The sequence below is a fragment of the Cariama cristata genome, unplaced genomic scaffold, assembly GCF_000690535.1.
Source record: "Cariama cristata isolate BGI_N322 unplaced genomic scaffold, ASM69053v1 scaffold17562, whole genome shotgun sequence".
NCBI classification, from domain to species: domain Eukaryota; kingdom Metazoa; phylum Chordata; class Aves; order Cariamiformes; family Cariamidae; genus Cariama; species Cariama cristata.
In genome coordinates, this window is record NW_009605772.1 from 64,851 (window position 1) to 82,604 (window position 17,754).

Sequence of the window (17,754 nt, forward strand, 5' to 3'; positions counted from 1 at the left end):
GGAACTCTGAGCCTAATTTTAGTGCTGTCCCACAGCGGTTGCACCAGGGACAGTTCTAGTGTCCTGAGATTTTTTTTCTTACCCACTATTCTCTTTCATTATCCTCAGAAAATCTAAGCTTAACATTAGCTGTGAAGGAAGATGCATACTTGCACTAAACTCCACCCTGGCCCACAGTAGAAAGAACTGAATCCAGTTTCGAGTTCCTGGAAGCACAGCTGTACCACAAGCCTGGGCTTATTGAAGACAATGACTTTAAAAGGTAAGACTTTATGATCTTTGAGGTCTTTTCCAACCATAACGATTCTATGATTCTAAGTATTTTTATGTATGAGCCTCTATTCAAACTGGCTCTCATGTAAACTTGGCAACCACTGACTGGTAAGGGAACGGTGGTTAACAAAGGAGACACAAGTTACAGGAAATACAACTAGAATAAACATGTGGGCCTGGAAAAGAGATAAAAAAGGACTTGTGCAGAATTAACACACGCAAATACTCAGGCATACTCTGAATCTGGTGTGTGATCATATTAATTTTTGATAACTCCCAAGCACTATGTGAATCATATAAAAACAAGAGAGTGCTCAAATTATTTAAAATTGTGTGTAGGACCTGGCACCAAGTAGTGTTTTTTACAGCTGTGCAGTTACATAAATTTTTCTGATTTTATCTAAAGCGACTTTGAAAGACTGACACCTGCCAAAATGATCACAAAATTCCATTAATAGGAATCTCCTCTTAATAGATATCTCAGCAGGTCTCTCAGAAAACTGCATTATCTTACTCAGTTTGAACCACACTGACCATTATAGTAAATGGAGAGCAAAAATTTGAAAGTCCATACTGCAGCGGACCTTTTGAAGCTTTTTTTAAAAAAAAAAAAATTAAAAAAAATAATCTAACTGCTGACTTTCCTCTCCATTTCTGAAAGGAAATCTGCAAAAGCTTTCAATAAATACAAACAGCACAGTCAGTGATGTCATGAACACAAATGATCTGAAAGATAAGTAATTTAATTAAAGATAACCTAAGAGGTTTTCAGAATACTTAGTGGTTTAAATTATTTGGTTATATTCAAAGTTGTTTCTTCAGTGACAGCACTTGTTTCAAGTTTTCACTAACCAAAACTTCCTTTCCTTCAGGCCCTATTATCAATTGCACAGCAATAATATAGATATTAAGAATGGCATGTAGACTCCGTACCTTGCTGCTACCTTTTAAAAACTCACTGGGATGTTGCCTTTAAGTGGAAAAGGTCAGAATATTTTTTCCTATTGCACTTATTAAAGAATAATAAACCGATGGTTGCATGCTTTGGACTTGAGAGCGCAGCTTTTGAGTTCCACCCCTGCCAGAGGCTTCCAGTGTGATCCTGGCAAATTAGTCTTTGTACGTTCTGTGGTTAGGATAAACATCATACACACAGTCACCAGATCTCGGTCAGGGCTTTACAGCAAGGGGCAGAAAGCACTTCAGATTTGATAGCAGCAGAAATATCCTCTCCATTGAGGTATCTAAACCTATCAATTCTGAGTGTAGAACATCTGGGTATATATTCAGCATGACAAAATGGTAATTACTTTTTTTTCCCCATTTAGCTTACTGTTATTCTAAGGGGTAAAGAGACATACTGAAAGCAAGGAAAGTAAACACCTCCCGAATGCACAAATTTGAGAAATCTTACCCTCCTGAACTTTATTTGTTGATCTAAAAAGGCTGTGGAATAGTTTGTTCTTGAGTTGTTTGACACTACACAATTTTGTTGAACCAATTTTCTGGTTCCCAAAATTAAAAAGTCTTACATTATAGCAAATATTTTTCTTGCCACTTGTACTGTTCTACCAATAGGTGTTTTTTTTTTTCTGTAAAATCCATTCTTGTAGTATCCTGATATTTTCATGAGCTTTGGTAATCTGCATTCAACACATAGTTCATAAGATTCCTTGAAACCTTTATACACTTACATTTACTGTTACTGATCTGCAAGATGATTGATTTGTGGTCTCTCTCCTCTAGAACTGTCAGGACATCAGCAACCAGAGCTCAATTTTTCTGAGGTATTCCCCACATAATTCCCCAAACACTTTTCCTAGCCTGACCTTGACCCTCTGTATCACCTTGAGAAACAGCAACAGTACGCATCTTGGGAGATAGTGGGCTCTCCTAGCTGATGCAATGTGTTTTATCTAACATGTCAAAGGGAGTATCAGGAAATTCAGTATATAGTTAATCACTGGAAGGAGGAAAATCAGAAGGAGAACCCCCATGCCCAGCAACTGTCCTGTATGTCCTAGGCAAAATCTTTTTTAAAATTAAGTAAGGCTTTGTAACTGCAACTCAGCTACATATTCCTTTCCTGGGCGTCACTGATGTAGCTCCCTGTCTCCACCCTTGAGTCTGACAGCATCAGTCAATAGTAGGTCCAGATAATAGTGCAGGTTGACACAGTATGCTTTGTAACAACCTCCAAGGGGTTAGCAAGGGTATAACATAGTCTCAAGAGCAACAGGTCACATCTGCTTGGCTTAGTAACAGATGATGTCCAGGCTGCTTAAAGAGCGCTGGAGGAAGCAGCTTTCCAAGCTAGGATGCCTTAAAGACTGCCATACTGAAGAGTCTCAAGGTAAATGAAGACACGTACAGGCAATGTTCCAGGGCAGAACTCTACCCTCTACCATCTGTGCACAGGCTACAAACCCTCTTTCTTGAATCAAAGCGGCAAAGTATTAGAAGATTAGGCTTGCACATAGATGTCATATACTTTTGGGTGAAAAGTATCTGCAGGTAACAGAACTGTGAGCCTCAACCGTAAGGAGACTGAAATAAGATACAAGCGTGGTTGAGATGAGGCAGCTATCTACAGACTTTCACATGCTATGGACTGCTTATTCTTCTGTTTTCATGGAATCTGAGTGGCACTCATCTGCAGAGGTTGTGTGCAAGTGTAATCTTCCACTAAATTTTTTAGATATAATCAAGGACTGTGACAGGCCATGGCAGGAGAGGGGACACAGAGGTGCCTGCAAACTTGTGTAGGCAGAGTCCACCTCTGGCATCCCGCCATGGCAGGCTTTAAGCAAGGCAGTTTATATGTGTTTATAATGAGGTCAGACAGTGACAAGTGTTTTTATTAACAAGATTTTCAGTTGTCACAGATCTTGGAAATTCAATTATGAAGTCTAATTAAAAAAAAACCAAAACCAACCTATAAAAAAATCAAATTTAACTTGCTTAGCATCAACTATCCTAACTTAGCTGTGTATATTCAACTTGAAAGTTAGATGAAAACAACTGAATGGTATACAAGTTATCAACCAAATCCAGAACATCTTATTTTTAACAATCTGCTAATTGTTTTGCCTTATGGTCTTGTTCATGACTATATGCACACTGCACCTATAAGACCTTATAAATTCCTTATTAGATAAGCAACAGACTGAAGGTAATAATTTCCTACTCTTCATTAAAGGCCTAATTCTGTCAAATGCTATAATTACCTCCACAGAGCTGCAGAGCAATTCTTAAGATCTGGATTTATGATGCCATACAGTACAAGCAAATATCCAAATAGAAATCTTGTATGCTTGATAATGTGCTCCTCATGTAAGTACTGCAGTTATCACAGTATTAAATTGTAGTTAACACGAGATGACATAAGTGAAATGAATGACATGCCAAAGTTTAGATTAAGATATAATTAATGTCACAAAATCAGTTACTGAAATAAATTATTTCTCTCTGCTACCTTAATTCAACCAACTTCTGTATGCAGATCATGATACCATTTTTAATTACTTGATCACATGTTATTTTTCCTTTCAGAAGGGGCTACAGGCTTGAAAAGCCATTCAATATTTCTACTTTGTATTATTCAGTGAGTTGCCCTGAGTCTCCCTTAGAGTCTTATTCCACTATTCAAAACCATTCTCCAACAAGAGAATTATCTTTTCTATGGTTTTCTACTGCCATCTTTAAAAGTGAATCTAAGTCTTTCATAAACAATTAAACCTTCACAAGACTCCTCAGAAATAAAAAAACCCAAATATATGCTAAGGCATAAACTTTAAGGAGCACTGTTTCCATTAATTTGGGTGCCAATTTCAGATGGCAGATCAAGAGGCCTCAGACATTAGCTACATTTCTAAACAAAATCAAATCATCCTCCCTGGAAATGAAAACATGAATGGTTTTCAATTAAAATTAAAAATTACTGATTTAGAATTACTGACTTTGCAAATGTATACTCTTTGAGTGTAGTTTTCCCCCGTACATAAATCTGGGTAAAAGCAAACTCAAAACAAATTTACACAGTATTGATATTTATAATTCATGAGCAGCATCTTTGTACATACAGTTAGTGATCTTGGCTACTTAAGTCAAAAGCCTAACTGAGGACAATTTTAGGCATCATCCATTTGACAGAATAGTTTCCCAGTGCAATCAAATCAAACAACGCTGAGCATCAAACAACATGACTAACTTTTCAGACTCTGGAAAAGACTGCTCAGTCACAGACTCCTTTGCCACCTCCTCAAACTTGATCTCTTCCCCACAACCCTCCAGGAGGCCCCTCACTGATGCAAGAAGCCTTCATAGTAGGGACTAACTTTACAAGTTAGGTGGAGACCCTTTTTTATTGTCTTCCCCTCCCTCCATACCCATCCTCCTCTTGGCTCATGTTTCCAGTTGTTCCAATTCCCTATCTTAAATCCTAGCTCCTTTTCAGAAATCATGCTCTCCCAATTCCTTATTCTCAGCCTTTTTGTGCAGAAGAATAACCACAGCCCTTTTTTCTACAGTCCTTTTGACTTTTCTAACACAGAGCAAAAACTGAAGAAACTAATTTTCTGCTCTTAAAAAAGTTACAATGACTTAAAGCCTGAATGTGAACTTTGTATAGTATCCGAGATACATATGAAACATTACTAATATTTAGATCCCATTATTTTAAAATTACGTAACTGTATAACTGAGCTATACTTTCCGATTAAGATTTTGCCTGATAAAAGATTTTAAGCAAACTTCACCCATAGCATGGAGTATACATAAAAACTCCTACGAAATGCAAAACCACCCTTGCTTTTCAACAGGACCCTATCCACAGTGAGTTGAACAGAGCACTTGACAACCTGAAGTTTTAATTAAAACAAAAAGGTCAGTGACTTTAGTGGGGTACAAGGGACAGCACTACTGAAACAGCAAAATTTAAGTAAAAAAAAAACCCAAAAAAACCAAATTCTTAAGAAGGATTAAAAAGTTATGAAAATATTGTGAGTAGCACGATGAAACTGATGGAAAGGCAGACAACAAAGGAGCAAGAGATTAACAGCCTGGAAGACAAAATGATTTTCAAAAGCCGTTCATATTTCACATTGTTAAAATAAAGATACACATCCACAGAAGTTCTTAGACACATTATCAGCTTTGCTATTGCAACACCCACCTGAAGCAACAACAGTGCTTGCCCATAATGTATTTTCTATGCTTAGGCTTTCATGAACTGCTGGATCACTGTCTTCCTGTTAAAAATATGGACAGCTAATAAGTAAATGAACATCACAAATAGTCATAGTTAAGAACAATGCCAAACCATCTGAACAAGAGTAACTTGCACAGGATGTCTACTACCATGTATCAATTACTGCATAATAGTATTCATTGCACTTACTTCATTGCATACATATTTCTCTGTATGCACACGCAAAAATAAATTTCCAATAAACCCAATTATAACTCAAAGAACTAAAGTCAATAGTATTTTAAAAGGAACACATTGTTTTCCTCAGATGTATTAAACTGCAGAACAGTTTGCTATACCAAACAGTTAAAGTGAGTTATGAACACTAGCCACCAAAAATTAATACCCTGTTCTCTATGACAATTTATAGCATAATGCATACAGTAAGTTACGGACATCATCATTTTGCAACCCAGGCGACATCGTATCAACTCCAGGGAAGAATATTTAGACTTTTAAAAGAAATGCACACTTGTGTTGTCTTACCATATACTTATAAAATACGTATCCAATAGGAAAATACTTCCAATAGGAAATTGATTCCATGATTATTTTAAACTTCCTTTTTCTTCCTTCTCTCTCTCCTCCCAAGCAATAACGGTCCACAGATTGTAAACAGACTTAATCTCTCATAAGCAATTTGGAGCATGCACAGATTTGTTACTCATTAGAAGCTGTGAAATGCGCTGTTTACAACTAAAGGAAACTTCAGGAGGTAGGATAATCAAGTGTATTTGATCAAATTACAGATTGTGCTCAACATTGTGCAGGAAAAGGGGGACCACTGATTTACCAAAGTGCACAATAAGCTCTACGTAATGTCAATAATCAAAACCTATGTCCATTTTTCATCTCTATTTTGAAACAACCACCAACCACAGGATGAATCTGTTCCTAAAAAAGAAAAGTCTCAAATTTAAACAGGTACATTTTTGTGTGTACTTCAAAAGATCCCTACATAGCAAGGAAACTATACCCCTTATTCTCTTAAGTGAAGCAAAATCATTGTTTAAACAGCACAGAGAACCATTCTGTCAAAATAGAGGGGAAGAGAGGGAGGATATGGAATTAGCTATAAGAAAACCACAAGTTTTGAATCAAGACTCATACAAGAAATAAAAATTCTGTTAAGAATAATGAATGTTCTATAAGATTAGTCTTTCATTATGAAAAAGACATATTTTTTGATTCTTACCCAAGGAATTAATACTGCAAGAAGTATTTGCCATACTCCTAAAAATTCAAATACATTATGTTTGAGACAACAGCAACCACAAGCCCACTTTAATGGAGTAACACAATATCATGTAGGAATTTACATTAGTTGGGTAGTACTACAAAGAGCAGAAGTGAATTCCAAGATACTGCCACCTAACAGCAGAAGTACTTCATATTGATAGGCCAAGGAATGTTCAGCTTTAGAGATCCAATAAAAACCCATTTTAATCTTTAAAAAAAACCCAAACAAAAACAAACAACAACCAATCAACCCCCTCCCCCCCCAAACCAAAAATCAACCAAACAAAAAACCCAAACAAACTCAGGGCTCAGTACTGGGTCCAGTCTTGTTAACTTTTCTGTCAATGACCTGGATGAAGGGACAGAGTTCACAGAACTCAGCAAGTTCACTGATGATACCAAACTGGGAGGAGTGGCTGATACACCAGAAGGCTGTGCTGCCATTCAGGGAGACCTGGACAGGCTAAAGAGTTGGGCAGAGAGGAAACTGATGAAGTTCAACAAGGGCAAGTGTAGGGTCCCACACCTCGGGAGGAATAACCCCATGCACCACGACAGGCTGGGGGCTGATCTGCTGGAGAGTAGCCTGGTGGAGAAGGACCTGGGAGTCCTGGTGGACAACAAGTTGCCCATGAGCCAGCAATACGCCCCCATGGCCAAGAAGGCCAATGGGATCTTGGGGTGCATGAGGAAGAGTGTGGCCAGCAGGTCGAGGGGGGGATCTCCTCTCCCTCTGCTATGCAGTACTGCGTCCAGGTCTAGGCTGCCCTGTTCAAGAAAGACAAGGAATTACTGGAGAGAGTCCAGCAGAGGGCAACAAAGACGATGAGGGGACTGGAGCATCTCCCTTATGAGGAAAGGCTGAGGGAACTGGGTCTGTTCAGCCTGACCAAGAGCAGACTGACAAAGGATCTCATCAGTGCTTACAAATACCTTAAGAGCAGGTATCAAGAGGATGGGGCCAGACTCTTTTCAGTGGTGCCTGGCGACAGGTTAAGGGGCAGCGGTCACAAACTGAAACTCAGGAAGTTCCATCTGAATGTGGGGAAGAACTTCTGTACTTTGAGGGGGGCAGAGCAGTGGAACAGCCCGCCCAGAGAGGCTGTGGAGTCTCCTTCTCTGGAGATACTCAAAATCTGCCTGGACATGCTCTTGTGCAACTTGCTGTAGGTGATCCTGCTCTGGCAGGGGTTTGGACTGGATGATCTCCAGAGGTTGTCTCCAACCCGCACCATTCTGTGATTCTGTAACTGAAGTATCTCTCTGAAGGTAAAACAGGATCAGCAACTATAGCAATATTCAAAATTATTGGTAGTATTAGACATATGACACATCAAGACACATGAAGTCTTGATCACTGAAACATTAAATATAAGAAGAGTATTCTTATCTAGCTTAAAAAAAGTATCATTTGTGGCACTTATCAATCATCTTTGCAACACTCAGTAACTTATTTCTGACATGAGTGCCTTTAATAAGGTTCATCCACAGCCTAAATTTTTGGCTAAATTTTCCTTGTTTCATAATGCTTAGATTTCTGGTTTGATTTACAATTGTTCCTGGGTTATTTGGATTATGTGATTATTTCATCCTTCAGAAAGCCTAATTAAGCAGCATCTAGACATATAAGTCTAAACAGAAATTATGTAAGAACAGTAGTTTTTCCAGAGGAAGATGCTAGGAATATAGTCAAAATACTAACTGCAGCTGTTTGGGACATGGCAGTCGGTGGAAAGATTGCCATCTACACCTGTAATGTTGACACATGACCATGTCCAGTGGTAAGTTTCCATATGGAACCTACTTAGAGGTTTCAGAATCTTCTTCTACAAGGCTAGAAATAGGACATGAACTGGCCATATGTGAGTTGAAAACAAATACTGAATTATTTCATTCATATCATGGGCTTTCCAAGAATTACTGAATCTAACAGGACAACTTCCCTGAAATTCTCTCATACTTTTAATACCAACAATGCTGATTAGCCATTTGTGACAAGAGTGGAAGGCTGCCATGTTCAACTCTAACGGTGGGCCTGGCACCAAACAGGAGTCTTAATTTCACACAACTTGCTGTGAGATGCACAGATTTTTCTCGGTCAGCAACACACACGCTAACCTGGATTATTTTTTATCATCCACAAACTATTCTGCTTACTTCAAAACTGTTTCAACTTGCTCGATCTTTACAATTCTACCGACCATCATACACCGCAAAAAACCCGAAATTCTGCTCAAGTATTCTGAACAAGAAATTTGTGGAGTTTTACTGCATTGCTAGGTCAGCTGAAAACAATGTACAGGTGTACAAGGAAAATGCTTTTATTTATAAGAACTCACTAAGGTACCTCAAAGAGCAAATCATTCTAGGGTTTGTCAGAGTCCCCAGCAGGTGTATTATAGGATGATGTATACTAACAGAGAGCTGACTGCAAAGATCCTGTACTTCAGGCAAACACTGCAACCTTATGCAAATGAATGGACCAGTCTTCTACAGTCATCAACATACAGTGATAGGACACAGATGGGAATACCATACTTGTGATGAATTTAGTCTCAATAAATGAAAAAGGTTTTGTATTTTGCTCTCAGAAGTTCCACACAGAATACTTGTTGTCCACAGTAGGACTCCACATAGTTCCCCCCAAACACTGAAAGAGATAACTTCCCACCTACCACTTACTAAAATTGCAATCATATTGAAGTAGTCGTTTTTGCTTTATTTTGAATTCCAGCATGAAGGAAGAATTTTAATTTTGACAGGAGCATTATGTTTTAACTAGCCATTAGCACAGAATTAGAGATACAGAAAAGCTGTAAAATTCAAAGAAATGTTTGCTGCTATATCTTTACATATCTTTATAATTGTAACTTTAGATAAGACTAAAGTAAGACTTCAGAACAAAATAGCTACAGAAAAAAACACCTATGATTTAACACTGTGGTGATACTGTAGTTTAATATATCCTACAAAAAAGTGGACAGATGAAATTCCATACAGTAATATGTAAAGCAATGTACACAAAAGAAGAAAACATCCCGTCTTCACAAAGTGATGAGCTCTGAGTTGATAAAAACTACTCAGAACTCATAACTTCTCAGAAATTGTCCTAACTACTCAGAAAACAAATTTTGGGACTATTACAAATCAACTAAAACACTAATTTATTAGTCGAGAACAAACGAAATGCTTAGAATTACTAGGAGAGGAAAAAAGAGCACCACCACCAAGTCTTAAGTATGTAGTTCTAAGCCCCTCCTCCCCTTCCCTTATTCCAAACAAAATAAAAAAAGAACTGGAAAATGTTAGAAAGAGCAGCAAGGGTGGTCAATGTAGCGACCATACTAGATATGACTAAACCTGAACTCTAAAGAGGAACATGACAGATATCTATGAAATGGGTATCTAGAAAGGGAGGATAGATACTGTTGTCTCTTACCTAAGAAAAAAACAAAGTTATAAAGCCAGCAAAATTAAAACAACAGGCAATTGCTCTTCATAAAAATATGTAATTAACCTTTACAACTTCTTCCTATTTGAATGCTAAAAGGTTACAGAGGTCCAAGGGGGGACTGGGTAAGTTTAAAGACGGAAAACTGCAGGTTACTTACAGAAACCAGCTCTGACTCAGGAAGTTCCCACATCATGAGCTGCTAAGAGATAGAAGAATCTTCTGAGGAGGCATTACCGTCTCCTTACTCTAGTCTTACTCTCTTTCCCAGCAGTTTGCTTCTGCCTATTGTCAGAAATAGGATACTAAGCTAGGAAAAAAAAAATAATCTTTTTTTCTGCCTTAGTTTATTCTCCAGTTAGCAGATTTTAAGACAGTGAATTATGAAACTCTATTATGAAACCGAAATTATTAAATCAAAAGCCCTGCAGTGATTATGGAGAGCTGACAACACAGTCAGGAAAAAGTCTCTTGTCCAATGACTACCTGCTGCAAAACTTAGCAAAATGCCTCCTTTTAGGTCATTCAAAATAGGAAAGTGTCTGATGAGCTAGCTCTCTTTCCACTCATGGTATGCTCATCAACAGAATGGTCTGGCTGATCAGTCAGTTTCTGCTTATTTCATTACGATCTTTTCATGTCTTTACGCCCTCATCTAACATTTCCACCTTTCTACATCCAATTTACCAAATACCAAACCTTCCATACCCAAACAGATGATGACTTAAACTTATTTTTCATTTGTTGTAAGTTACTGAAATGAAAAATAAAAAGTATATTTATGTGCTATGAGTTTAGCTGTTTCGTATTATTTTTATTTCTACTTTTGGAGAGATGGTAGGCATAAATGAAGCAAGGAAGGGACAAAGACTCCAATTCTTATACAAGACCAGGTCTGTGGTAAGAAAAAATGGTTCTGCAAATTTTCTGACACTGCTACAGCTAACAGAACAATATATGTTTTGGGGTAAACAAAATCCATCACTCACTCTAGTAGCAGAAATTTGAAATACAAGGGCATCTCTGTCCAGCTGATGCAGTTTCCACTTAAGGTCTGCTGGGCTGAATTTAATTTAGCAGCTATATGTTTACTGGTGTTTAAATTCTGAATTAAGTTCACTATCACAATAGTGCAGTTCAGTATTGCATTCAAGCTTCATATTCAGGCTCAGTTTTTGAAGTCATGTGCAGTATCGATCACACAGATTTAAACTGCCTACAGATCCTATTCTAGGAAATTAGTCTGTAGCTCTTGCATGTGCAGAGAAAAAGGAATAGATGAGTAGTGAAATAAAAAATTGAATATATCCTATTCTCGGTCCTGAATTCGTAATACTGCTGACCAAGGATCATGACAAATTTCAAGTGGCCATTTAAAAGGTTTCAAAAGCTACAATTTATTAGAATTTTTTTCAGATAATGACAGAGGCCTTTGATACTAAACACCTAATTCCTGAATGAACCAGTGTACCACTTCCACGTGACCTTTTCTAGACCTACTCCTACCTGACAGGATGCAGCACAACAATCCCCACCAACTTCCGTAGGAAAGTGGAAGAACACGCATTAGTTTAGTTGCGTCACTGAAAGAGATTCCTTCCCCACCCCAATCCCATAGTCAATTATTCTTGCTATGTTCCTTTTACTAGCATATGTATTTTGGACAAGGTCAGATTAGGTTCTGCATACATTAGTCTGGCTGTCTGTATGGCTGTTAATGCCAGCACAAGGAAGGTGAGTAAAAAGGAGCTGCAAAACATAATACCCTTCAGTGGCAACATAAAAGTAAGCCAGTTTGAAGTGAACACAACCATTGCTTCAAAACAGGTAAATCTTTAACAGCAAATATGAAGTAAAAAAAAGTCTCAACATTCTCTTAACTAAAATACAAGACTTATCCAAGAAAACACCTGTGTAATTACACAGGCCAGAGACTCTACTCATAAATGAATACACAATTTTCAGTGCTCACATCTCAATACGTATTTTTCCAAAGAATCAACAGCTACATGCAACAGGTTTTGCATCAAGGTAGTTTGGTTTTGGTTTGTCTGGTTTTGGGTTTTTTTTTAAACACCTGACAAGGTGCTATATTGGAAAAAATAATACCAAATAGTGCTGTATGACAGAAAAAAGTTTATTACAGCAGATGAACTAAACTCAAAGGAATCAGTTCTCTGAGATATCTACTGGAATTAAAAAAAAAAAGATTTAGACATATTCCCAAAGTAAATGAACAAACTGAGGTGACAGCACAGAGCTGCAATACAGGAGAAATTAAAGGAATAGATTCTTAAGGGAATGGAGGAAGAAGGACCGAAATTTAAACAAAAAAAAGCCAAAGTCAAAAGCAGAAGAGAGATTTTTTCCATGATTCTGCACCAAAGCTGTAAGCAAAAGGTAACTAATACTGGTCATGCCAGTACACACTGATGTAATGGTCTAGAGTACTCTTTGAAAGCTGGGTTAAGAAGTATGGCTACCTTTTTTTCCTCTTTCTACAGATGTGTTTTTCTCATCCTTTTTCAGAACTGATGAAATAGCTTCCTAATTTATCAAGCCTACATAGGAGCATCAGACAGAAGAGAAACTCTAGTAGTTACATCTGTGTAAATCCCTGTTCTGTGCATCACTATTTCAAAATAAGCTCAGTCAAGACATGGATGATGCCCTGGGAAAAAAAGAACAATCTCACACATTTTCACAGAACACTAATTTAGCTTATCTATTGTTTCTTGGTAGGATGTCCAGAAAAGGAAAGAGGAGGAGAGGAATTTACTTATGTCATTATTTAAGGGCCAGACATGATCCTTCCTGCATGCCCATGCAAGGACACACACTCATCTTTATGCACTGACTCCATATAACGCACCAAAATCCATGGAGGACAACAGAGAATGACTTCACGTGAAGCTGGCAGACATCAACAGAGTACAGAAGAGCTTTAACTCCTCCCGACGTGGTTATGCAGGTGTACTGCAAAAGGTATCTTATGACAGCTATCAGGTTTGCTGTGGGTATATTTCTCACACAGAGGCACTTAAGAGAAGTTGTTCCCTCATAAAAACTCCAAAGCTGTGCACCTAAGTTTCTGCTTTGTTTTATGGTCATGCACTTTTTGAAATTATCTAAGTTTGTCTTCTACATTGTTAGTACTCTGTCTTCATAATGAGGAAAAAAACGAAAAGAAAAATCAATGTGCTATTACCCTGTCAACCTACCCTTGCAAGAATTCTTTGAACATCAATGCTTAAGTAGGAAAAATGTATGCATTAGCATCACTAAGCACACCAATTTTTTTTTACGTAGAAAGTAGATGCAAAAACTGATTTAGTGTAAGAAGCAAAGGCTCACAGCAGAAGGAGAAAGATAAATCAGTAAAAAAGTGTCCTAAACTAACACTTCACTATGCAGAAGGTACACTGTTAACAACAATAACAAAAAAATCTTCTGAAAACATCTACAGTGTGACCCACTATGCACCAAATCTGAGGGCACTGACCTCAGATGCATGCAACTCACAAGTTCAGTTTAAACTGCCCTCCCTACTGAAGCAGTCCAAACAACACATATGTAAACCTGAAAGCATAAAATGCATCAGGGTTATTTACACATATCAGGGATGCTTGAATAATACAGCTCTTATTACATGTACAAACACAACCCACAACAGGGAGCAACTGTTTAGTGATGATTTCCCAATGTCTCAATTACACGTACCAGAGTTGTTAAAAAGGCTCTAAGGAGTTCAATTTATATTTAGAAAAGTATACACTTAGCCACTGGGACAGGAACAACATGAATTTTACAGCTGTTAATAGAAGTTTCATTTGGACAATTGGTCAATACAAGGTTTAAGTAAACATTGTTGCTTACAGCTTTAGAAGGTGTGGGCAAATGACATTTACTTCGTAGGCAGCATGAACTATATAACTGGTATAAATTGGGCTTCGAGAGCCAACAACTGCAATATCTCATTCATCAGTGTACTTAGAATGGTGAACTGGAATTCCAATTACTGAACAAAATCTATTACCAATTTGAGTCACTTGGGTAAAAAAAAAAACCCTTCTCTCTACCTCCATAGTAGTTAAGTCTCTCAAATTATTTTAGAAACAAACTGTCAAGAGGAACGAGTCTACCAACACTGGGTTTGGCTAAAATAAACAAAACAACCACTGTATCTGCTAATATAAGGCTACAAATCTGTAAAGCAATTTAAAAAAAAAAAATTTACTACCTATTAGGACATGCTGCTTTAGAGGGTTAACTTTAGCAATGCACCTTTTGAAAACAACAAAAAAACCCACTCACATAAATCATTGCATTGTTATTATCATATCAGGTTTTGAATATAATTATAGCTGGAAAAAAGATTTAGTAAAGCCCCCATAAGTAGCTTTTAGTTTTATTTTACTTTTTGAGATAATTGAACTTTGGAAGTACTAGCTTGCCCTTGAACAGAAATGCTGTTAAAAAAGGCACATTTTTATTGCACATAAACTATCAGTTGCATTGTCTCAGGCTACTGAATATATTCAACTTGCCACTTTCTTGACATATACGAGCAATACATTAGATGCCTGGAGACAAACAATATATACTACTGTACAAATGGTTTCATATAAAAAGATTCTAGTGATGTCAACAAATATCCAATTCTCGGATTCTGCTTTTTTTCAGATATTCTTTTTGTATTAGCTTTCTGTAATACATATTTACCAAAATATTTTTTATATGAAGTATTGCCATGACAGGAACACGGAAAAAACTACTGCTGTAAAGTTAAGGAAAGATCTGATGCAACTTTGACACTAAGTATAGGTTTCACTTACGTTGAGAAATGGGAGAGAAGTAGAACTGCATTTACATACACTACTTACCCGTGTGAAGGTACCCTCAAAACTGTGAATATCCAGCTGTGGCTTCTGAGCATAAACATAAGCATTGATTGAAAAGAGATCCTGTAAAACAGAGTAATGTACTCACTATTATTTAAACTTAAATTTAATCACATATTTTGAAGAACCTTTTAGTGGTAAAGATTCCAGTTTATGACCCCCCCCACCCCATCCTAAGTTTAGTACATGACATTTTTGCCCAACTAAGAAACACTGTGTTTCTTCAGAACATCTTGCTATAAAGGAACCAGATCGAAGACAGTATTTTAAATGTGTTGATAGTTCAAACACTAAGCTGTTTTACATTTATAACACAAGTTAGAAATTTTATCTAATTTATTTTCTCTTAACAGCCTCATTTTATTTTATAATAGTATAATTTAAAATGTTTTCCATATATTTGTTATTTTAAAAATAAAGTGAGGTTTATTTGTTTTGTTTTTAATGAAACTGGAAACAAAATACTTGTCCAGCAAGGACAAAGTCAACTGAATACAAGAGGAAACAATAAAATTGATTCAAGCTGTCTTAAATGCTCAAGCACATCTGCAATCAACCCATGAGAAAACCCCATTAGATACAAGAAAGCCTGGATACATCAACAGGATTACTCAAATGCTTGAAGTTAGGGAGACACTAAACCAGTTTGATAAAATTGGGTCTACGACCCATGAGCATTGCTACCCTAAAACTAAAAAGAGTAAGAGACTCTCAGATACTACAGTAGCAGGCTCTATAAATAGATGGTGGTATGGTATAAACAAGGGAAGGAAAAAGAAAAAAATCTGATGATTGAAGAACTACTTCATTGAAGAACTTCTCAGAACTGAGATTTGAAGAACTTTTTCACTGTAAGAGTTGTTAGGGATTGGAACGGGCTCCCCAGGGAGGTGATGGACTCATCATCCCTGGAGGTGTTCAAAAAACATTTAGATGTGGCGCTTCAAGACATGGTTTAGTGGGCATGGTGGCATTGGGTATACTGTTGGACTTGATGATCTTTGAGGTCTCTTCCAACCATAATGATTCTATGCTTGTTAGATTTTAAGAGCTGTCCCTAGAGGCCCAGGGAGGATCATCTTAAAATTCTGAAACAATTCTTCCATCAGGTAATTGTTCTGAAACGCTCACCTCCCACAGAAAGAATACCGCAGAAAGGACTTTCTCCTTGTCACAAAAGCAAACCTTTTGGAACGTTTTAGATGGTTAGGACCAAAAGCAGCTATTAGATTTCAACACAAGTAGACCACTCATGCATGGATCCACAATCCAATCTCTACTCTGGAGAGGAACAGATGCTCAATACCAAATCCCAGTCGATCTAAGAATCATAACCTCTGATGAAATGCAAGAGTGTATACCTTCTCACTCACTGTATGTAGTGCCTAACTATTTGGGTTATCTCCATCCTTTATTACTGGATGAATCTTGCAAAAGGCTAATCAAACACCAGCTCTGGGGAGCAGATTACATGGCTACAACACCCTGTTCACGCTAGCTAGTATGTGCTCTCTTCAAAAGCCGAATTAATTTTACAGCCTCTTTATGGACGTGTAACCACACCTTGCCTCAGGTGTAGCTATTTTTAAAAGCATGCTATTATTTTTTGTTCAATTTTGAATATAAGAAAAAATAACTACATTTGCATATTACATAATTTGAACATTACAAAAATCAACTAAAGGTGCAATTGTCCACCTGTGTTAATGTCTTAAAATCTGACACATTTGTATCTTTTTGTTTCTCCAATAAAATGGCTACAGATTTTTGAATATCATTATTTTTTTCACTTTTCCAGATCAAAATCAGTTTTTTTAATCTATTGTACATTTATCAAACATGTTTAACTTTAGTTAAAAAATGTCTAGCTCTATAAATAACGAACTTATATTTCTATTTATATTCTGCAAATAAGAAATCTCTCATTTCATACCTTGCAAAACCACACAGACTTTGTATTTCATATGCTTTTAAAAACATGAATCAAATCTGAACATGAACTCTCACAAATTATCTTCATCTTAAACTGTTAGCCATTTATAGTACTCTTTCACACGAAGTTCATTCATTGCATCCCTGTTCTTCCAACCCACTTTCATCAGGTGCACAAGAAATAATTCATATGAAACTAATACACATGTGGTGTCCTATATCTTCATCATTCACTTCTTTCCAATCTGTTATCACCTACAATTTAGCTAATCCAGGCTATTATGTGCTTTATTATGCAAAGAAAAATAAAAAGACTCTCAGTAGAGGATAGCACAGCAGAAAACTAATACCACACACATACTCATACACACAATAAAAACTGCTAGTGAAATGCGTCAACCAAGAACTTCTCTCTTTTCAAAGAAGCAACGTTAGAATAAAGTAGAAATATGCACCTTTTTAAGTATACTGGCATTTGTACAGTAATACACTGTCCTGGTTTCTAATCTTCCTATTTTCTTCTACTGTGATGTTGTCCTTTGTTATACGTTAAATGCAAACATTTCTAGCACATGCCTTTGGTGTCTTTTATGTTTTCATTCTCCTTTTGTATTTCTGATTTAACACCTGAACTTTCATGTTTTCCTTTTTTGAATTTCAACTCTGAAACAAACTCACTTATCTTTCTAAAAAAACTGAGATCTGCATGT

At 36.9% G+C, this 17,754-nt stretch overlaps 1 protein-coding gene across 1 annotated transcript in view; it reads right to left on the reverse strand.

Moving 5' to 3' along the window:
• The window catches only part of LOC104158461 (probable phospholipid-transporting ATPase IIB), a gene marked incomplete at both ends in the record, with an annotated part of 78,299 nt that extends 63,124 nt beyond the window's left edge, over positions 1–15,175 (reverse strand). Inside the window, 2 exons of the mRNA XM_009696123.1 lie at positions 5,447–5,522; positions 15,095–15,175. Coding sequence (XP_009694425.1) covers positions 5,447–5,522; positions 15,095–15,175 — 157 coding nt within the window. The remainder of the gene's footprint in view (positions 1–5,446; positions 5,523–15,094) is intronic.
• Positions 15,176–17,754: the final 2,579 nt, after the last annotated feature.